We start from the raw sequence: 23,056 nt of genomic DNA, 5'->3' as shown, positions 1-23,056 counted from the left end.
AGATTTTCCTATCCAACTGCATTTCTTAAGCATTCCATAAGATTGTCAAATTCCAAGGACATAATTAACTGTGAACATCTATCATTAAATATAACGCGACAACTTGTGACAAGCAAATTGTCTTCCTTGCCATCAAGAGAAATAAAATTATGACTTACAAAGGCATTAAATCCACAGCGTTGAGCTCCCGTGTATAATCATAAGTAAGCTCCGTATCCAAGACAATGACATTGTTAGAAATATTTAATATGACAAAGAAACAAGCCAAAGCCGTATAAGAATATAACAGAAAGATTTAACAATCATATCAATGGTCAACTGAAACCGCAACATTTATTATCTTTCAATGTATAAAGAACACTAGATACAACAAATCAAATACAATTTACCTTTCACAATGTTAAAAGAATGTAAATTTGCAATACCAGAACAAATAGGTAAAACAAACAATATCGAACCAATTAGAACAATAGTCATCATAGCATTTGACTACATGAAAGAAACATCAATTAAAAACGGAAAAAAACAATGTCATTGAAAAGGAAAAACAGACTCAACAAATAGTTCATGAACCAGTGACTGTTGCATCAGAAGGATTAAAAACATGTACAAATGCTCAGCCAGCAAATGGTTACTTCTACTTATTTGTTCATAATTCGAGTCATCAAAGCAAATAATTTTGAAAGAAGAAAAAAAAAAGCAACCGTTTTTTTCCGTCAATTTTCTAATCAGCCACAGATTCTGAGATCATCATCAAGCCTGCTAAACTGGCCCAAAAGTTTCCCATGGTTATCAATCCGTAGCAAATCTAGCCCTAAATCCATCCATGGTGGCTTATTACTTTCTTCCCTTGACTCTTCACCAGAAGTTGTTGTGTTAGTTGTGGTGGACCCACTCAATGTTTCTGAAGGTTCAACCTTTGGTGATTTCAAAGATGACCCACTTTCCGAATCGTTCCCAAAACGCGACCCATTACCATTACCCGACCCATAACGCATACCTAACCCAAACCCATGTTTCATTGCCTGCAGAACCCTAGAAGCCTCTTCTTCTTCAGACTCACAAACCGGTTCAGGCACCCTAATAACCTCCTTCCTACTAACCAACCCGGGTCCGGATCCGGGTGCAGGATCCGAACCGGTACCCGATCCAGACCCGGACCCACCGTATAACCTAGCTCGAAATTCCTCCTTTTTAGCCATGTAAACTCTAGAAGCTTCTTCAGCTGTAGCATAAGTACCTAACCATATCCGTTTCTTGGTAAACGGGTCACGGATCTCGGAGGCCCATTTGCCCCATTTTCTTAACCTAACCCCTGTTAACTTTTTCCGCTCGGTTTGCGGATTATCACTAGGATGATTTTTTACAACCGGTTCGACCGCCGGTTCAACGCAATTACTATCACCATCCGGTTTCTTTCCATCAATCAAAATCTCGCACACAATTCGCCGAGTTGATGACGGCCTGGAGACGTCATCATCGGCTTCGTCAGATGATGAATCGGTGGCTTCAGGATCGGAACAGATGACGCGAATTTTGCGGAGGTTAGTTCCGGTGAGCTCCGATTGCTGATTGGTTGATGATGAATTGCACCTGAATCGCTTGCTAACACGTTGGGTTTCTGCCATGATGAGAAAATTAGGGTTACGGTTTTCTGAATTTTGATCTTGATCAAGATGAGGTGGCTTGTTCTGCAATACACGCACTAAAAACACGCACAAATGGATGGCGGTGAGAGACAAGGATATGTATGAATTGTAATATTTTACTCGTAATTTTTGTGTGTATTTGTATACGGTGGGATTGTATTGGATTTTGAGGGATTAAACTATTAAGACCAACCGAATATTCTTTGTTGGTTTCTGTCAAAGCCTAGTGAATTTCGGCCTTATCTTTGGGCTTTCCTCAATTGTTTTGGTAGATGGATAGAAAATAGCAAAAAAGTGGATAAATTGTGCTTGGGCTTTGGGTTTGCGGTTAATGATAATTGAAGAATCATTTGGGCCTAAAAAAGGTGGTAAGTTGGGTTGTAGATATTTTTTAGTTAATCTATATTCCCTATTTGTTTTAGGTAATTCTACCTAGCATTATTCTTGACTTTTTATGTTTAGCCCCTTAATGAATTAATTTACATTTTAAACTTTTATTTTAATAATTAACACTTTAAGCTCTTATTTTCTAAAAATTTCCACTATCACAATTAAATCAACATACACCACTTGACACTGTCACCACCTCGAATAGTACCATCACCGACACCAATAGACCGCTTTCCTCACCACTGTTGCCGCATTACACTAGTACCATACTCGTAATATATCATAACTTTCAAAAAGGCGATGGTGTGTAGTGACGATGATGACGCCGACACCCAATTAACAACCCTTACAATTGTATGAATTATGGCTCGAATTTTGGTGGGATGCTAAATGATCATATACTTTATTAGTGGACCGTCAGCAATTAAGTTTGATTTAGTTTCTAATTGTCTGTCTAATAGAATTAAGACTTATGCTTTCAACACTTAGTACAAGTTCAATAGATAGAGTTATATAGACACAAGCTAACAGAAACTTGTTAACATAAATTAAACCACCTTATGATGATGATTTATTAAAACTACACATAAATGGCCAATAAGTTGGTTGTTTCAATATTTAAATTTAAAATAACCCGATTATAACATCTTTCTAGATCCACACATGTTATGAAATAAATATAGTAAAAAGTCATCATTCATGATGGTGAAATATAAACAATAGTTTGACAATGAGTTTTGGTTTGCACTATATAATTTTGAAATTTCACATCGTAAGATATTTGTAAACTTCCTGCAAACTTTGTGTAACTTTTCGAAAAGTGTTTGATATTTCTTCTAAGCAATTGATGTCCACGTGTTTATTTTAGCTGAAATATTTGCTTTATACAAAATATACTAATCTTCATGCCGTCCGTCCGATGGACGAATAGTCTCAAAATATATATATATATATATATATCAAAGGTAAATATCAAAATAATAAATAACAAAACAGGTGAAAAATAACAAAACATGAACAAAAAAATAAACCCTATTGTAGTAAAAGAAAAAGTCATAATCAAACTACAATTGACAACAAAATAACAATAACATAACAATTTAAAATCAAATAATAAACAAACACGAACAAAATATCAAAAATAAAATTAACGTAATATTAAAAAAAACGTAAACGTATGTTTTTTTTTGTTGAGAAATTTACTTAACTTGATTTTTTTATATTAAATATAGGAATGAAATGAATAATATCAATGGGAATGATTTTAGCTGAACAACTGGGAGGCGAGTCATCTTGCAAGCAAGGTGTGCATTTGGTTATTCTCACTTCGATGTGGTGCTTATGGAGGAATAGAAATAATGTTGTGTTCAATTCAAAAAGAGGGTCTGCTGACTCAATCATAAATGAAATTCGGGCTATATAGATTAAGAGCATGTCAAAATACAAATCTTTATCATGGGAATGTTGGTGTGATTTTATATTCCATTCGTTTTAGATAATGTAATGTAGTATTATAGTGTCGTGATAGTATTGGTGTATGTAATTGATGACATATGGTGACCAATGTTTTGTTGGTTTACCTTATAATGGTAATTGATTTTGTTAATTGTTTAAAATAAACCAGAAGTATATAATTTGGGATGTTGGGATTTCGTGCATCCAAATACATTTACATAGTAAATCTTTTAAATTGAATTGAAATCACATATTAAAAAAAAATAGTACAAGTGTCTGGGCTTTTGCTCAAAAGTACACATGGCAAGTTGCATCTTTTCTTTTAAACTTACAAATCTATAAGTCGATATAAATTATTGATATAAGTATGAGTTTTACGTATATATAATCCATGCTATTTACCTTTTTGTATACATGTTTTTAAAGAAAGATAAACTTAAACATATTGTTTTTGGGTTTTAAATATTACATATTATGTTGCCAGTTTTTAACTGATTTTTTTCACTTTTGACACTGATAATTCTATAATAAATTATTAACATTTTTGTAATTTACATGACATTTAAATAATCCTTAAAACATATTATAAATTTCACATATTATTACACATAATAAACGTTTAAAATTGCTTTTAATTTTATATGTTATCATATACATAGACGTTCTTCTGGGTCGTCTGGGTCAATATTCGGGTGACATTTCTCGTTAGAAAAAAAAATGAAGAAATTTCGATTTGAATGATAAAAAAAGGGGAAAAAAAAAAGAAGAAATATAGATAAGTCAACAAGATTGAAAAGTAGTTTCCGTAATAAATGTCAAATATGTACTGTCTTTAAGATAAAAATCGTGAAAAGTAAAAAAATCTATTGAGATATGGATGACCTCAAACTCTCAAAGTACGCGAAAGCGCTTCCTCCCTCGGACCTCAATTGAACATTTGAATCCACGTTGGCTTATGGAAAATGATTAAAACTGTAAAAGGCAGTTAAATAATATCTTTAATTCACCAATCAAATAAAAATGGACTTCTATATAAAATTTTTGTTTTAAAATATATACCTTATTATATAGAGATATTTGTTAAAAAAAAAATACATATAGCTTCCCATAAAAATTTGTTTACCGTTTAAAAAAATATATATATCTTCCCATAAATAGTGTAAAAATCTGACTATAATTTTGTAAGTGCCTAAAAAAAACAGTTAAAGTAAAATATTTTTAAAAATAGAAAGTTTTGTAGATAAATTTATTAAAAAAAAAAAAGTTGACGACTACCTATAGATTAATTTAGCAGTAGCCTTAAGAGCACCCCAATGGGTATCTCCAATACTAACCAATACGCTGCCACGTTAGCGATACATCAGAAAAATATCTCTCCAATACATTTCTCTCTATTCACACCCAATACCCAATACATTTCAAAACACTCCAGCATATTTATTTTCAAACTTCTAATTAATATTTATTTTTACATTCTAAATAATAATAATAATAATAATAACTTTTAAATAAATAAGTAATAATAACTTTTAAATAGTTTTGAAATAAATATAGAACTATAGGGTTCAAAATTGTAATATATAAAACTATAGGGTACAAAATAAGAATTAATAAAAACATATATGGATATCTCATATCTTCTTCAACCTCTCGATCCCCATTTCACAGCCATTGCCGAAAAACGCGCACAGATGCACACACATACAAAACACACACTCAGACACACATAAACACACAAACATATATATATATATATATATAATTCGATTCATAAAAAGAAAAAAAAAAGAAAAATCAACACCTCTTCTCCGTATTCCCCACCACGGACTGACCCAATACGCGCTCCAATATGGAGCAATACGACCGACATTCAATGGTATGGACCGTATTCGAAGTCCAATACGGTGCTAGTATTCATACATTGGGGTGCTTTATGAAAAAGAAAATGATATAGTTTAATACGTCCGTGATGGCGAAAGTATCTAGACCCACCACCACTGACCACACCTCTCACGTCCATAATCCACATAACACCAAACATTTTTAAAATTTCTTATATAAGAAAGGGAAAATTCCATAAAAAGGTAACCTATTTACATGAAATTCCTATTATAGGTAACCTATTTTGTTTTCGTCTATACAAAGGATCCTATTTTCAAAAAATTCCTAATAAAGGGTATATCGTTAGTTTTTGACAGACGGAGCTCGTTAAATGCCACATCACCAATGTCACGTCATCAGTTTTGATGACGTGACATCGGTGACGTGGCACTTAACGAGCTCCATCTGTCAAAAACTAACGATATACCCTTTATTAGGAATTTTTTGAAAATATGATTCTTTAAATAGACGAAACAAAATAGGTTACCTTTAATAGGAATTTCGTGTAAATAGGTTACCTTTTTATGGAATAAACCCACATAAAAAATCATAAATAGAAAATTGAGTTAATTGCATTTTTTTCCCCCGTGGTTTGTATGTTTTGGCAGGTTCAAGACCTTTTCAAGTTTCATTGCACTTTTGGTCGCTATTTCGGAAACCTTTTGCAAATTTGGTGCAAATTAACAGCGGTTGTTAAATGAAGCCATTAAGTGATGTTAACATTAAAAAATGGTGTTTAACTGTAAATTTCTAAAAGTGTAAGGGGTATTTTGTGTTAATAGTGTTTGTCAAAAAGTTTGTCCTATTATCACAATTTGTACCTTTTGTTGCTTTTATATCCATTTCTTTTATTTAAAAAATATAGGAAAAAAAATTCCTACGAAATTCCCTATTCGATAGTGTTTTTGCGATTCGTCAAACATCAGGTGTTGTTCGCGATCCGATTCCGGTTATATTCATATTTTAAGTTTTCCAATTCATCCAGATTCATTGACGGTTACTTTTCCGACGAATTTTTTGGCAAAGCATTTTGATAGAATAATAGGCTAGAGTTTTTGCGGAATGCAAACCTAAGCATTTTGGTACCGTTTTTGTGTTTTAATTAGTAAGAAGAAATCGCAAATTTAAGTTTTTTGGCGAATTGCCATATTTTCCAGCGATGGTTTCTAAAGTTCATCTTGGTCAGGGTTTATGCGTGGTGGGATTCTGAGTCAATTGGTACCAGTTTCGAGATTTTACTCGAAGAAAGGAGGGAGAAATCGTAAATTTCATTTTTCTGACGAGTTATTAATTTTTCGGCAAACTAGAGAACATTCCGACCACCATTGTTTCTTACATTTAGTGAGCTAAATTACAAAACTTTCATTTATAGCGCTCGTAACTTTTTATAAATTTTACAAAACAATCACGTGTATACTCTGTGACAACAGAACAAACTTTTTACCAACACTATTAACACAAATACCCCTTACACTTTTAAAAATATACAATTAAACACCATTTGTAAATTAAACAACACTTAACGGCTTCATTTAACAACGGCAGTTAATTTGTACCATATTTGCAAAAGGTTTCCAAAATAGGGACCAAAAATGCAATGAAACCTGAAAAAGTCCGGAACCCGCCAAAACATACAAACCACAAGAATCAAAAATGCAATTCACTCTAGAAAACTCAATACTTTTTTTTTTAATAATATAAAACTAATAAAAATGGAACTTTCTTTTCTCCACTATATAAATGCCCAATCCTCCGACACAAACTTCCCACCGCTGTCCCATAGTATTTCTTTTCTCAATATATAAATTTTCTAAATCTAAAATAATATAAAACAAATGGAAACGTTAATTAAAAACAAAAAGCGAGTCTGATCAGACTTAGACGAGTTCGAGTTACACTCGTATGTGTCAAAAAAGATCCGAGAAGATCTTTTTCAAGACTCATACGAGTTAACAGCGAGTCAAGAACTTGACTTTTTTATAAAAATCTTCGAAGAAGAAATATCTACTCCGGTTAACCGGACTTCTAAGTCTGGGCCAGATCTAGAGTTTCTGTTAGAAGCTTCTGACGATGAACTCAGGCTTCCTCCGACTGAGTCGGACCGGGCACCTGTTTCAAATGAGTTGAAAACTCAGTGATATTTGTAGCTGGTTAGATGACCAGATTCCGAACTATAACTCGTTTGAGTACGGATTTGATTATATAGAAAATGAAGCTAATGGTAATGTTAATGATAATAATAATAATGGTGAATACGTGGGGTTAGATGGATTGTTTGATTATATAGATGTGGGTTTCGGGTCGTCGGATTTGCAACGGCGGACGAAATCGTCATCGGCTTATTGACGAAGGCTTTTTTTATGGTTTGATAGGAAATGACAGGAGAATAACAAAAACATCGATATTATCTATATACTAAAAACCAATATGTTATGTACAAGCCTTTTAAGCATGAATGGTACAAGTTTCTAAAGTACATGCTAATTTTAACTAAATTTCGTTTTAACCCCTTAAATTTTAACCACTTTTCGTTTTAACCCCATAAAATTTATATCTTTTAACTTTTACCCTACATCAAAGTTTTCGTTTTCATTTTCGTGACACTAAACTTTTAGGTTCTCAAGATTTCATCAAACGACTTTGACACAGTTACGGTTTGCTTTTAAACATTTGGTTTTTGATTATTTTCATCCGTCTTTTTATACGTATAACATTTTCATTATACAATATCTTTTTATCATCATTACATCTTGTGTTCATGTTACATTTAAAACATTAATATAGTTATTGTTTATATTTTTATACATCTTAATATTCTTTTACGTTTTTTTATTTACGTTTTTTTATTGTATTGCTATATATTTAATTTGTTTTTAATGAAAGTTTTCATCTTTTAACTTTTACCACATATCAAAGTTCTCTTTTTCATTTTTATTGACACCAAACTTTTGAGTTCTCAGGTTTTTATCATACAATTTGCACATAATTATGGTTTTACTTTTAAAGATTTGGTTTTTGATCATTTTCTTCCGTTTATATATATATAACGTTTTTAATATATAATAACTTTCATCATGGTTATATATTACATTCATGAAACATTTAAAATATTAATATAGTTATTATTTGTGTTTTTATATAACTTATTATTCTTTTAACATATTTTTATTGTTGCTAGATGGTTAATTGTCATTTTTAAAATTTAAGTTCGAATATTTGACATAAATTTGTCAAAACTTTATTGTGTAAAAAACGTACTCCGCGACAATGCGCGGGGTTAGTAACTAGTTCAATCCTGACAGGATATATGATATAAGTATATGTAAATTTATTTATTGATTTTTTATTTGGAGGTTACTAATCTGTTACTGTATATTATGGGAAGTATGTATACGTAGATTTAGTGTTGATTTGGGACACAGAGTGCTTCGAGGAAAAATACATATGCTACCTCAAATAGATAGAAGATGTAGTTTCTCTGTATTTCATGTGATTAATGTGTAGAATCGCTTGGATAAAATAGTTTTGGCGATGAAATTTAGAACTTCTCTATATTTTGGTAATAACTGATGTTTATTACGACAGAAATCATCAAAGTAAAGCATACAGGAGCACTAACAAAATTTTAAAAATTATTTACAAAATTGAGAAACATCATAAGACACGTAACCCAATCTAATGAGGCTAGCTTGCTCTTGCTTATTGTAAAAAACTCGCCACATTGCATCGACAGACAGACAAGCTTATTGTAAAAAACTAACCTCTTTCGGGTTATTCAATAAAATTCACCACACCGAGGATAGTGCAATACCGGGAGAGAGTTTGCGCCACATAGGAGAGCCCCCCTCGAATTTATGCGTTTCTAAATGATCTTTTACTTCAAAAAGAAAGAAAAGGGGATAACTTATAATTAAGGAGACATACTATCTTGAACAAAAATAAAACACATTTCAAAATAAAATCGACCAGAGGTAGTTTCACTTTGACAAAACAAATGAAAAGAATCTTTTTGACTTCTAATGCACCATATACCAATATGGTTCCGACGTAGATGCATGGAACCGTGCCAGACTCTTTATTCCGCTAATGGCTGACCGGAAATTATCTTATTTGATTACTCGACATTACAACTCAGTTTTATATGACTATATGAGGCCCGTAGGAAGACGCTGGTAGTTCCGCTTCTAAGTTCGATGCATCATTAGAATTCACTAGTAGTCCCGTGATTTCATCTACTTCGGAATGGGTGATGGTTAGCAAAAAAAAAGTATATACCATTGCTAGGCACAACCTTCTTGGAATAATTTATGTTAAAAGTATTTTACTTATTTTATTTGGTAGAGACTTTTTTTCTTAAAAGAAAAGACTAGAGTAAATCCCTCGTACTAGTACTTATTGACATTTACTCGATTAGTAAGCCTATTTTTCCATTTAAAAAAACCCTCATCCTATTTTCTTTTCTTATAAAAAAAAGATAAATGACTGTATTTTGCTGGTATACAATATGTATGATTGAATTGAAGTTATGCATTTTCATTATTTTTTGTTATAATTTTGCTACGTACTAGCTTTGAATGGCTCATAGGAGGCTTTGTGGCCATTCGAGTTAATCATGGTGATAGCTTCCTTCTTCTAAATTTGTTATTACTATAGTTTGAAGGATGTCAAGCGCATGATACTTGTAACTTTGTGTTCTTTGAGTGTTAGCCATTAACTTATTCTGTAGGTTTGCTAACTATTTTAGATGGCGTTTTCCATCTTACTTTCCCGGTTGTAAAGGTTTAGTCGAGTTCAAGTAACTTTTCAGTTCGTCCATGACTATGTTTGTCACAAGTTTTTTAAGAGCTTTTCAGGAGCTTTACTTTTTCCATTTTAAACTAAAAGCTCCAAAGTGTTAACACCACTCATGTGGTGAAGGCTTTGTAGGCTGGACCTAAGTTGTTAAACCTTGTATGTGTTGATCTTGGCATGTTTAATTAGTTTATTTAAGGTTTATAACTTAACCAACGAGTCGACCACTAAGGACTTAGCTAAATCCCATAATTTCATTTGAGTTGCGCGGTATTCGTATTATATTCAAGTGAAGCCATTTATTTGGGTACAAGTCAGCATCCCGACATGTAGAGAAAATTGATGAAGAGTTGAAGACATAAAAGATCAGGCACTTGTGGGCCTACATAATGGCTTTCAGTTATGGATCTAAGGGGCTTTCAGTTATTGATTTAGATAAATAGTAACGGGCCAATATGAGGTTAAAGCTTGCCTTCTTTGAATAGCCTCTTTAAAATTGAAATCTCGGGTCCTATAAACTAAGGTCCAGTTTTCGGTAAGAGAAATGCTATGTATACATACTAAATACAAACAAATCTTTACAAAATGATTTTTGGTAAATTATATGGACCAATTATATGTAGGCATATATCAAAATTCGGTTCGGTTAATCGCGGGTAATGAATATTAAAAACCGTAACCCAGCCGTCATACATCGGTTTTGTTATTTTCGGTTTTTTCCGGTTTTGTTTTTTTCGGTTTTCGTTTTTTCGGTTTTGGATCACGCGGTTCGGACCGGTTTTTTGGTTTTCCGATTTATTTATTAAGAAAAGATTAAGATTTAGATAAAACTTAGATAAGATTAAATTAAGATTAAAATAAGATTAGGATAAAGATTAAAACATTGCAATTTGCTAAATACAAGTATCAGAAGTATGGGCCTGGGCCAATTCATGATCTGGCTACAACAATCCAGCAGCTCCCGCGTATAACCCACGAGCGTATCCAGCGCGTAAACATAACAACATAACCTTTATAAGCTTTGCCTTGAGAAAGGGGGTAAACTCATCTCCCAAACACACACACCATAGGGTAATCGGTGCCTGTATCTTTACAATCTCTTTAATTATTATTTTTTGTATATATAATTTTATTTTATTATTATAATAATATATCTATATCGGTCTCAAGCTTTCGATTACTTATATATATCTATACAATCTCCAATTCAATATTATTATTAGATATAAATATTATATTATATAAATCAATTGCTTGATTTAATTGCAGATACGATTAATTGTGAAAAAAAAATTAAAAAAGATGAAGGTTTTTGTCAAAACATTGAAGGGAACGCACTTCGAAATCGAAGTTAAACCCGAAGATACGGTTCGTAATCGCCTCTTTTTTATTTTAATTTTCAATTGATTGAGAATTAGGGTTTTAATAAATTGTTTTAATTTCTAGGGTTTAATTGGCTACTACTATTACTGATTATATTGATCTTTTGATTATTGATATTTATTGATAAGTTTTCAATTATATACTTAAAAGTTTGTACCTTTTTTTTGTGTGAATTATATATATAGTTTTGGATGTGAAATAGGTGATTGGTAGTTATTTATGTAAACGGAAGCCGGCATATTATTTTATGTTTTTATATGTATGTTTTTGTAAGTTTGATTTATACGACTGATGAATTGTGATATTTTGTTGAGATCTGCTGAACTGGGTTGTGATATATGTGGTTGAAAGCTAATATCTTGATAGATTAAAAAGGCCAAACATCGATATCTGGTAGTTTATATAGCTGTTTTTGGTTTGTATAGGCTAAATTCAGCTAATTTGGGAAATTAGTTTCAATAGGTTAATCGGGAATTTGTGTTTTAGAGGTTGAAAAAGTGATATAGTTTTGCTTATCTCAGAAAGTGGTGCCATTTGCGTGTTTTTGTTTTATGAGGATTAACAGTGTAATGTAAAAAAGTACGTAAGCTGTAAATGTTCTCGTGTTTTTGGTGTTGAATGTGAAATAAGTGGTCAGAAGTGGTTAATTATAATGGCTCGGTATTTACGTGTTTGTGGAATTACCTAGAGATCTTCTGTGTTACAGTCCATTGATCTTGTCCTGCCCTCACAAAAGAGGAAAAGTAGGCAACTTTTGTTTCATTCGACTTCTTTATGGAAGTTCTTAAATTATTAAAACAGTATGAATAATGTGTGTGTGTGAAAGAGGGCGGGGGGATGATTTGAATTAAACGGATAGTTTTTTTTACCATTTAAATAAATACTTATGCCCAATTGGTAATTTAAATCTGTCCCTGTGCTTAGTAGTTTTAGAAACCCTTATATGGAATGACTGTGGACCATTTATGAAATTGCATGCTGGTGTGTTTATCATTGTGAGCTCTAAGGCTTTGGAAGTGATATCATTGTAACTTTTATAGAAAGTCGTAGGTTACTTATTTGCTTGAGCTGTTGCTTTGTTTGTCTTGTGTTTATCCTCTCTTTACGTAACACATCAATAAAAGGTCACTAGGAAGCATCAGTTCTTGATGTATTGTCATGCACGTGCTCTACATTCATGTATCGTGTGTAAACATGAAAATTTAACTTAAAAGGAATATAATTTCTTACATACGCTATCTATGTTGCTTATTCAACCTTCTGTCGAATAAGTTGGAAGTGTGGATTGTTGCTGTCTGTCTATGAAAATTTCATAAGTGCCATAACATCGTATGAGATAAATACAAAAGACTCATGTTAAGTGCTAATAAAATAGATGTGCTAGAGTTGGTTACTTGGTTATTCAAATAGCAGTTGATTACAAATAGTTTCCATAATATTTGATTTATAATTTATTTGTCTAAGAAGTTTGAGTCATAGTTTACATCTAAGTCTACTGATAGCATAATGAAAGTATTTTGATTGATATGAACGTCAACTTAGGGTATGTTTGTTGTGGGGGTGTAGTAATGGTGGAATGTGAATGAAAAGGGATTATTTTTTGTTTGATGGTTATCTGTTTGAAAAAACTTCTATAATATGGTGGTTTAAGAAGCTTCATCTCTCTCACGCACTACACTTTCTCTTCTATCTTTCTCTCATGCACACCACCGTTTTTAAATGACATTTTGATTCTTTTTTTCAATTTCGTGTATTTTCTACTCCATTTAAACTTAAACCTATCATTCTAACCTAAACCCATTGTAAAATCCATACACAGATCCAACTCACCCTTGATTAATTTGTTTGTTTGACTGGGAAGATGCTTACAGTAGCACAACCATTGAAATTCATTATTGTCTTTTCATGCATATTTTCAGAATTTAATTGTCTGAACTTGTAGCATAGCAAGTGAAACAAGTACAACTTATTTACTTAAAATAATATTTTAGGTAACATGTTTGATGTGATTGAAGTTTTTTTATGCTAAATGTTTGCACAATGTGTCTAGTTTCAATCTTAGATGATGTCTCTAGACAATATACTGCTATATTTCCTTATCTTTCTTTTTACCTTATACTGTAAAGGTCACACTTTGTAGCTTCTGTCTTTGAATCAGTTTGCTTTAAGTTCTGTATATGGTGGTAAGATGTTGTTGTAGTAGCCGTAGTAGTTACTAGATTGCTATGAGCCATTGCATTACAATGAAATTAATATGTTTAGTTGGCCTCTTGGAATGGAATCACTGATTCAACACGGAATGAGATTCCAATTAAAAGCGCCCATTTTATTCTGCGGGTGCGGGCTGTTTTATTTTATTTTCTATTCTCTGAAGGATTTAAACTGAAAGGACAAATCTGCACTTATTATATAAATAAACAACGAGAGATTTATATCATACTAAAGAATTAGCATAAAGAAGATTGAAGAAACTAAATTAAGTAACAAATTTAAGTATTAGGTAGGTAGATCTAGTGAGGGATGCTAATTGTTGTTAATGGTGCATAAGAGTATATATTATGAAGATGATGATATAAAAGTGAACCTGTGGTCATATTGTAGGATCGATGGATTGTGTTGGCTAGATTTTTTGTGTGTTTTATGGAATGAGGAAGAGAGGTGCATTGGAAACACATTTTAAATCTGAAATTAGGAGGCAGGAAAAGAAACACAAATAGTTCGGTTGAGGTGAAGAATAAAGATATGCATTGACTTACGGATACGAATAAAATAAAATGAGTATCGAATTAAGAGGTCCTCATATAGCAGACGAAGTAAATATATAATTTAACTATTGGATATTTTACTGACGAAGTAAATATATAATTAACTATTGGATATTTTACTATGGATGTTTTAATAACTATGCTGTGAATTTTGAATGTAAAAATTAAAGTTACATACATATCTTTTCATATTCATCACAGATATATGAGGTTGTTCTTATCACTATTATTTCCATTTTATTCAGATGATATCATTAGTTAAAAACCAAACATGATGATGGAATGGAATAAGTTGTTCCTTTACATTGTTAATTCTATTCTTTCATTCCTTTCTGTCCAACCAAATATACTTTTATTGTTGTTGATGCAGGTTGCTGATGTGAAGAAAAATATAGAAACTGTCCAGGGAGCAGATGTTTATCCTGCTGCACAGCAAATGCTTATCCATCAGGGGAAAGTGCTTAAAGATCCCACCACCTTGGAGGAGAACAAAGTTGCCGAAAGCTCTTTTATTGTCATTATGTTATCTAAGGTAATTTAACTGTTCTTTACCTCCAGACTATGTCATAGTGTTATGAGTAAACCTTTTACGTAGTGCTGATGGATATATAGTCTTACATATCAGAAGGATATATATATTTGCACATTAGATGCTTATAGAGTTATAGTGCACACTAAAGTGTCTTAGTGTACTTGATACCTGAATAAGCATTGTCTATTAATTTCTTTTTCTCCCCCTACATGTAAGTTACAGATGACTGATGCCCACTTAAAGCCAGGTTAATTTGATCCAAGTATATCTATGTTTATTGTGTTTATCTTTCTTTTCTCACGTCAGCTTAGAGTCATAGTGGATCTGCAGAGCTATCATCTTTTCCCCCCCAATGTTAAATTCAGACCAAATACTAATGCATGTAATCTAATAGATGTTTTCTTTTCTTTTTTGCCAATGTTAACTACAGACTAAGGCACCTGCCGGTGAATCTTCAACTGCCGCAGCTGCCCCACAGGTAAATACTCATATCCTTGATCTTTTCCATCTTTTAGTTCTAGTGTTGTTAAAGCTGCATCTTCATTCTTATCATTGTTATTTTTGAAGTTTGTGTGGTGTACATTGAACTTATTGTCATGCAGGCACCTCAAACAAGTGCCACTCCCCCAGCACCAGCTGCTACCCAGGCTCCTCCTCCAGCTGCTACACAGTAAGCTTACACATTGCTGCATCTTTGTCTATGTATTTCTCAAAAATTATTATAGCATTTCAAGTCTCTTTGGTAGATGCACTTTCTGTATTTTCACATAATTTCCTTTGAATATAGGCCTGCATCTGTTCCCCTAGCTACACCGGCTTCGGACCCAGCATCCATTGCGAATGCCCCGTCAGTATTTCTCCAAATGAACTTTATTGATAATTTTGGTGAAGTCTCATATGATTTGGTTTACTGAACTATCTTAACCATTATGATATAGGCCAGAGAATGTATATGATCAAGCAGCATCAAACCTGGTTGCAGGTAGCAATTTAGAGGGTACAATTCAGCATCTTATTGATATGGGTGGGGGGATTTGGGACAGGGATACAGTTGTTCGTGCTCTTCGTGCTGCCTACAACAATCCAGAAAGAGCCGTGGAGTATCTGTATTCTGTAAGTGCGTTGATACCTTCTGATTAATGTCTGTTCCATTACTAAATGTGCAGTTCATAATTAGTGGTAACTCTACAATCTATATCTGTGTCAGGGTATTCCTGAGCCAGCTGATCTTCCACCAGCAGCAGGAGTTTCACCTGTGCCAGGTGTGCAGGCAGTAAACCCCCCTGCCCAGCCCCCACAAGCTACACAACCAGCAGCTGCCCCTGCAACTGGACCAAATGCAAATCCCTTGGATCTCTTTCCACAGGTTTTTTTTTTTTTTTTGGTCGAATTTCTTGCCTATCTTAGTTTGGAAAATTTTAACTAATAACTTTATTTTATATGCACTAGGGTCTTCCTGACATGGGTACAAATGCTCCTGGCGGTGCTGCAGGCAACCTTGATTTTCTCCGTAACAGTCCACAGGTACTTGCACACATAGAATACATGTCTATATATAGATGATTATATTTTATATATGCCTCACTAAATAACCATGCATACTTATGGTGCCAGTTCCAAGCACTTAGAGCCATGGTGCAGGCTAATCCACAAATATTGCAGGTATTAATGAAATTTTTTTAATGCATATACATACATCTATGCCCTCCAGATATGCATATGTATGATAGTGATCTTTACAATTGTGATGTTGACAGCCTATGCTTCAAGAGTTGGGGAAGCAAAATCCTCACTTGGTGAGACTCATTCAAGAGCATCAGGCTGATTTCCTTCGCTTGATCAATGAACCTGTTGAAGGGGGAGAGTATGTTTAACTGTCAACGTCTTCCATTTTGTACATTGTTGATCTTTATATCTGTTTCTATGCCAATCTAATAGCTTGAATGTCAGGAACGTACTTGGAGATCTTGCCGGAGGAATGCCACAGGCCGTGACCGTGACAGTTGAGGAACGTCAGGCCATTGAACGTGTGAGTTGTATTTTCTCTTGTTTCGGGCGAATATACTTGTCATGTATCAGTTTGAAAGTTAATTCAATGTTGAATAAGGTATATGATTTTTGTTTCAGCTAGAAGCAATGGGATTCGATAGAGCACTAGTATTAGAGGTCTTCTTCGCATGTAACAAGAACGAGGAGCTTGCAGCTAATTATCTATTAGACCACATGCACGAATTCGAAGACTAGTATTGTTGATTAATGGTGATTGGCTAATCCTCTACTTCGTTTCTGTGTTTATTTTTATCTTTTCTGGGTTCATCTTTTTATTTCCGAGTGCTTTTACTTGTGGAAATATGGGATTGTCGGGAAAGACGGAACATTGGATTGTAACCAGATCTCTCGTCTCTTATTTAATTTGCACTTGCTCTGTAATTTGGAACTTCTGGTTGTCTTTGTATGACAATAGTATCGTTCGCCTCTTTGGCTCTTTATCATCCATCAGCAGCACATGCCTCTTAGATAACTTTTCAAGTTTGAGTTAGTTTGACTTTTGATTTGAGCCAAATCATTTGTTTGTTGGACAAGAAGTCGACAATGTCTTATCTTTTACCATGATAGTCAGACTTTTCAGTCCAGAAATACGTGTAAATAAGCTAAAACCTTCAAATTAGTTAAAGGGGGTGTCTTGCCAAATTCAATGTTGGAGCATCTTATAGGACATTCGGAGGTAGAATTGTGGCTTCTCGGAAAAAAAGAAAAGATGAATGTAGTTGGTGGTCCATTGGTAAAGTATTTGACTTTTAGGGATCTATCTGGGTTCACATTTGTGGGGTGAATTAATATGGATTTTTCGAGAGTTTTGGGTTTCATCCCAGGTATGTGTGTAATTTATGTAGTTGGTGGCTCATTGGTAAGGTATTTGACCTTTAGGGATTTATCTGGGTTCGAGTTCCACTTCCCACATTTGTGGGGTGGATTAATATGAATTTTTCCAGAGTTTTGGGTTTCATCCTAGGTATGTGTGTAATTTAGGACTAGGAGTAGATTAGAATGTTTTAAAAAAAAAAAATAGATGCTTTACTGTTTGTAGTTGTTTTACTGTACCCGGATAAAACATGATCCAACATTTCGCTTTTCACCGAAGATGTATATTCAAAACAGGCTGTTGCATCAATTTCACAATATTAAATTTAATGTTATCATACCACGGTGGTTGGTGTAGCTGGCTGAAATCACCTTCAACCATGTGTCTCACAGACACTATCACTCTATCAGCCTATACTTGTTTGATGTTCATCACCAGCTCAGATGTTTAACGATTCACTGTGTTTGTAGTTCCTCGGGTTCACCAATTTGTAAATGTGTTGGCTAAAGAACACCCATATAACGTGTTGCCTATATAGTTGCGGGAATATAATGTATGTTTACAAGTGTGTCTTCTTCGATAATTTCTTCAAATTGGCTTCTCTTTTGATGGTTTATTTTAGGGAAAAATCCATAAAAAGGTAATTTATTTACACAAAGTTCCTATTAAAGGTAACCTATTTTGTTTTCGTCTATTTAAAAGACTCTATTTCCAAAAATTTCCTAGGGTATCTCGTTAGTTTTTGACAAACGATGTCCGTTAAGCGCCATGTCATCGATGCCACATCATCAGTTTTGCTGACGTGACAGATGACTTTGACCGACTTTTATAGCAAGACTGATAACGTGGCAAAACCGATGACATGGCATTGGTGATGTGACACTTAACGGGCGTCGTCTGTCAAAAACTAATGAGATACCCTTTATTATGAAATTTTTGGAAATAGAATCCTTTAAATAGACGAAAACAAAATAGGTTACCTTTAATAAAAAATTTATGTAAATAGCTTACCTTTTTATAGATTTTTCCCTTTATTTTATGTAAACACTTGGCAAGAAGTTTTCATGTTACACTTTTCTATTTGCTATGACTTAAGACTCTTTTTTTTATATAAAAAACTCTTCATAACATTGCGGCACTTGCCCTTTCCAAGTGTTCAATACTTCAATGATAACATTTCTTCTCATACAAGATCAAACTGGATTCTGTAATGTAACTCTTTATAAAGTTAATAAAAATAAATTAAAAAGTAAAAACATATATTGTAGAACAAAAGAAAGTTGGAAAGAGTTACAAATACAAATACTATTGATCTTCATGGATACTTGGCAACTCTTTTAGTCTTGTTACAAATATGTTGACACTTAAGACAAATATACCCATAAAAATAGTTGGCATCACTAACTTTTAGCCTTGTTACAAATGTTTGACACCAAGTTTTACAAATAGTCTCAAGTGTTTGAAACCTCCATAGTTAAACATTGTAGGGCGGCTAGGGAAATGGCCGAGAACAAACACAAATCCTCTGATTAAGTCGCATATATTTGAGTCAAAAACACTCGTATGGGAAAAACCTCATATGTTTATCATTTCCGTAGGAATAATATTATTTCAGAAGTGTAAACCATAACATTTTTATAGTTTAAGGATATTATTTACCTACTTGCAGATTGCTGTTATGTCAAGAAATTGATCTTTCATTATTGTTGTTTTGTATGCATCTATACATCCATGGTGGTGGGGCACCACCGATTTGACATTGATGTTATGATTCTTGAACATAAAAGATGTTAACCTTTTTCCAGCTCAACATATCAAATGCTATATAAACTTGTCCTTCATGCATTACAAAAAAATTGACTATTTCACCAGTGAAAGTGAACCTACCCTTAAAGATAGGATTCTTTATTTTATCTTTGCTTACCAAAAAAAAAATATATATATATATATATCCCTTTTGCACAAACTTACAGCAAAAACCATATATGGGTGCTTTTGAACATAATGTGGATGAAGAAGAGGAAGAAAGAGTAAAAAAGTCAAAGAAAATGGTCAAGGTTCCAACTACACTTGCCTCCATTGAATCTTTGACCTTCCCTTTGGTAATAAGTCTATTGCTATCTGCCTTTTGTTTTGATAAATAGCATGCAAATTTACTTTGTATTCTATCTAATGACTGAAGTAATTGTTGGTCTCATGTTATTATATAAACAGGTTCAAGAAGTCATTCTCTTGGCGGATTATAGATGCAAAATGTGTCAAGATAGAGTTGCGGATATCATCTCCAAATTTAATGGTAAGTAATTCCCCCTTAACATGATTTCTAAATTCTAACATACGTCAAGACTCAAGAGGCTACCCTTAAACTTTACTTCTGAATTCTTATCCATATTTGAAGAATTCAAAAGAGAAAAGTAAGTAATGCTAATCATGAAGTTGCTCGAGAAATTTCCTGGCTTCGTCCCTTCAACTAATTAACCTTATTTGGTATTCCAACTCTGCATCTATAGTGTTTGCATCAAAGTTTAACGCCATTTTGGTACAAGAGAACGCCATTGTAAAATATGTATGTTTTCATTTCCTATAATGTGCTGCATCAGAGTGTTACACTAAATCCATTCTTTATATATACTTTTTACATACTAAAACTTGAAAATATACATTAATCTTGTTTAAGTTAATTATTTTGTTAATATAAATCAATTTAATTATACTTTCAAGCTAAACTAGTAACTACATCTTAGTTATATATTGATAGTACCATGTTGTGTCCAATAAAGTATGCAATGTGATCTTTACTTTTGTATTTTGTTAAAATTTCATATATTAATATTTCATGGGACTGACAAAGCACATATTTATATAGAAATGAAAGTGTACACTAAAGTAACCTTATTTTGTTAAAAATTGGAATACTTTTTCATATATCTTTATATAGGATATAGCCAGTACTACAATTTTAAAAATAAAATAAAAAAATAAAATTCCTAGTTAAGGGGAATTCTAGGCTAACATTATTAGTTGTTGCATTGCATTTATGTCTGTGTTAATATTGTTTGACTTGTAATCTATAATACCTTATAAAAGAAATTGGATTTCTCCCCTTAACTTAATTAAGAACCTGATAAGACAAAAATGCTCTTAAATAATCTTCCTTGCTAAGCACCCTCTCACGTAATATACCAACTATGCCCTTCAACCATTTTCATCTCTAGCAAAGTGAAACCCTATCACCGCTACCATCAGACCGCATTCCTTACTACCGCCGTCGCATTGCGCGGGTACCATGCTCGTTTAATTAATATACAGACTTGATACTTTGATAAGATATTTAAAATTATTTTGTTAACATATTGAAGGGCCTTATGTTGAATGATGTTATGGTCATAGCAAATTTTCTTTGTAAACGAAGTACTAATTTTTTTTATTTTTTATTTTTACAAATTAGCAGAGTAACTTTGTAGCTATCGCACTCGTATAATTAACTTGAGTACTTGACATCTTTTTGGAACTTAAATATGCAACATATTAACGAAAGAGACGATGGACGTACAAATATGATATTGGAATATTGGATGCCTTTGGGTCCATCTGTCTCATATTTTCAATAGTGTGTTTTCTAAAGTCCACATTGTTGTCAGATTTGCACTTTCTGTGTTGTGTACGTTGGTTAGGATAAGAATCTTTATTCTGGTAACGGGAACTTATCCGTTAATTTATTACCAAAAACAATAAAAACTTGAGTGTAACCTATTTTTATAACGTCCATTATTAAATTTTCTATTTTCTACGGAAGTTTACTATAGAATAAGGTTTTGTTTGTTTAAACGCATAATTAAGTGTATCAAAATGTGATAATAGAGGTATCACTGGCCCTGATTAATTAATCAAAGAACTCTACAAAATTGAACCAGTAGATCAAGCTGTTACTTTTTAAACAATAATACGATATCAATTTAATGTGCATTTGCTCCATATATCAACTTAAAGCTTCTTAAATAATTAAGAATACGATTCGTTTTTATACATATAGAAAAAACAAGTATTTGTGACATATACTATATACGGAGTAGTATATGTTAGTTTATCTCAAGAAAGAGTGAAAGACCTCATCTGGATCGAATAATTAATTTGTGAACATTGGGCTATATTAATTTATCTTGCAATGTTACACCCATCTACACATGAGAAAACAAACCCTTAAAGGCATTACCAAGATTCGAACCCAATGTAGACGCATCAAAGTTGAGAGTATTAATCATTTATCCGCTCTGTCTTTAAAAAAATATATATATCTTGACAACTTTTTCTAAATAAGGTCATTTTTTTTTCTTCTTTCTACATTAATAGGAGACATGCAGTCAATGGAGATATTGATGATGGAGAAAAGAGTGATCCTAACTTTTAACCGCAATTGCTCGAAAGCAATCAATACACACAAGAACAAGCTTCAAGCTGTTGCGCTCTATAAGAACATGGTCAATAAAATTTCTAATATCAAACGGTTATTACATTCTTCATGGGGGACTTGATTATTATTTTTGTAATTGTCATTACGAATTTTGTACAAGTGGGAATGTAAATGGTACTAATTAATATTTAGTTTTTTTATTTTTATTTTTGAACGTTACTAATTACTAATATTTAGTAGATTGAGAAATACACAAAGGTACCACATCGATTAGCCATATAGACTTTATGTCTTTAGTGCTAACTATTTGCTCTTGTTTTCAGGCATCTATTATTGTGTAGTGGTCGAACTGACTTGACATTTGTATTCGTGTGTAGTTGTATACACATTTATGTAATCATATATGGTTGATAACAAAAATTACTTCTACTATATTATCATCCATTTCTTCGCCCATATGTATTCATTATGTGTACATGTATTTATCATATTCCTTCATGGTAGCATTGCTCGTGAGGCCCTCTCCACCACGTACGGTTCCCCCTATACACAGTATGCTCACATCTTCACGCCGAATTCAGTGTGTCAGGTTGGGGCTTTATTGTGAAAAAGTTAAAGGCTAGGTTTGTTCCCAAAATATGGTTGCCCTTCGATGTGAAAATGTGTTTTTAGGGGGAAGGATCGAGTGGTTCACATGTTGGTTATTTTACCCAAATTTTTATCCAATCAAAACCCTCCAACTCACAATTATTCAATTCTACCCAATTCTTACTCAAATCACTTATTCATTAAACTTACCCAAATTTATTTTCTTTTTCATTTTTTTATTATACCAATAATTCCATTAAAATATAAACATAAAACATAAACATAATTCCATTAAAATTAAAAAACCACAATACATAAATAATACTAAAAACACATAAACCATAAATA

General features: G+C 32.7%; 3 protein-coding genes across 3 annotated transcripts; 2 read left to right on the top strand and 1 right to left on the bottom strand.

The window, feature by feature from the left end:
• Window positions 1-440: 440 nt before the first annotated feature.
• Window positions 441-1,788, bottom strand: LOC122579008 (ethylene-responsive transcription factor CRF4-like). The gene has a single exon (XM_043751087.1). It carries the CDS (start codon window positions 1,626-1,628, stop codon window positions 729-731), a length of 900 nt encoding a protein of 299 aa, XP_043607022.1. The 5' UTR covers window positions 1,629-1,788; the 3' UTR covers window positions 441-728.
• Window positions 1,789-11,181: 9,393 nt separating this feature from the next.
• Window positions 11,182-17,338, top strand: LOC122610003 (ubiquitin receptor RAD23d-like). Its single transcript, XM_043782969.1, has 13 exons — window positions 11,182-11,237; window positions 11,436-11,534; window positions 14,685-14,846; window positions 15,277-15,324; window positions 15,449-15,516; window positions 15,634-15,693; window positions 15,785-15,959; window positions 16,054-16,212; window positions 16,296-16,370; window positions 16,461-16,508; window positions 16,604-16,710; window positions 16,797-16,875; window positions 16,974-17,338. Exons 2-13 carry the CDS (start codon window positions 11,469-11,471, stop codon window positions 17,088-17,090), a joined length of 1,164 nt encoding a protein of 387 aa, XP_043638904.1. The 5' UTR covers window positions 11,182-11,237; window positions 11,436-11,468; the 3' UTR covers window positions 17,091-17,338.
• Window positions 17,339-19,586: 2,248 nt separating this feature from the next.
• On the top strand, window positions 19,587-22,326 carry LOC122580170. The gene is made up of 3 exons (XM_043752442.1): window positions 19,587-19,811; window positions 19,924-20,005; window positions 22,060-22,326. Exons 1-3 carry the CDS (start codon window positions 19,695-19,697, stop codon window positions 22,239-22,241), a joined length of 381 nt encoding a protein of 126 aa, XP_043608377.1. The 5' UTR covers window positions 19,587-19,694; the 3' UTR covers window positions 22,242-22,326.
• The last annotated feature ends 730 nt before the right edge of the window (window positions 22,327-23,056 follow it).

This window comes from Erigeron canadensis, chromosome 8 (assembly GCF_010389155.1).
Source record: "Erigeron canadensis isolate Cc75 chromosome 8, C_canadensis_v1, whole genome shotgun sequence".
Taxonomy (NCBI): Eukaryota; Viridiplantae; Streptophyta; class Magnoliopsida; order Asterales; family Asteraceae; genus Erigeron; species Erigeron canadensis.
Note: the sequence above shows the minus strand (reverse complement) of the source record. Positions and strands in the feature narration are given on the sequence as shown.

Bases quoted from the DNA above. Each gene is read 5' to 3' on its own strand.
- LOC122579008 (XM_043751087.1), bottom strand. From the start codon at position 1,628: ATGGCAGAAACCCAACGTGTTAGCAAGCGATTCAGGTGCAATTCATCA.
- LOC122610003 (XM_043782969.1), top strand. From the start codon at position 11,469: ATGAAGGTTTTTGTCAAAACATTGAAGGGAACGCACTTCGAAATCGAA. The intron at 15,517-15,633 runs GTAAGCTTACAC...CTTTGAATATAG, and splicing joins CCTCCTCCAGCTGCTACACA to GCCTGCATCTGTTCCCCTAG. The intron at 15,694-15,784 runs GTCAGTATTTCT...ATTATGATATAG, and splicing joins GCATCCATTGCGAATGCCCC to GCCAGAGAATGTATATGATC.
- LOC122580170 (XM_043752442.1), top strand. From the start codon at position 19,695: ATGGGTGCTTTTGAACATAATGTGGATGAAGAAGAGGAAGAAAGAGTA. The intron at 19,812-19,923 runs GTAATAAGTCTA...TTATATAAACAG, and splicing joins AATCTTTGACCTTCCCTTTG to GTTCAAGAAGTCATTCTCTT. The intron at 20,006-22,059 runs GTAAGTAATTCC...CTACATTAATAG, and splicing joins TATCATCTCCAAATTTAATG to GAGACATGCAGTCAATGGAG.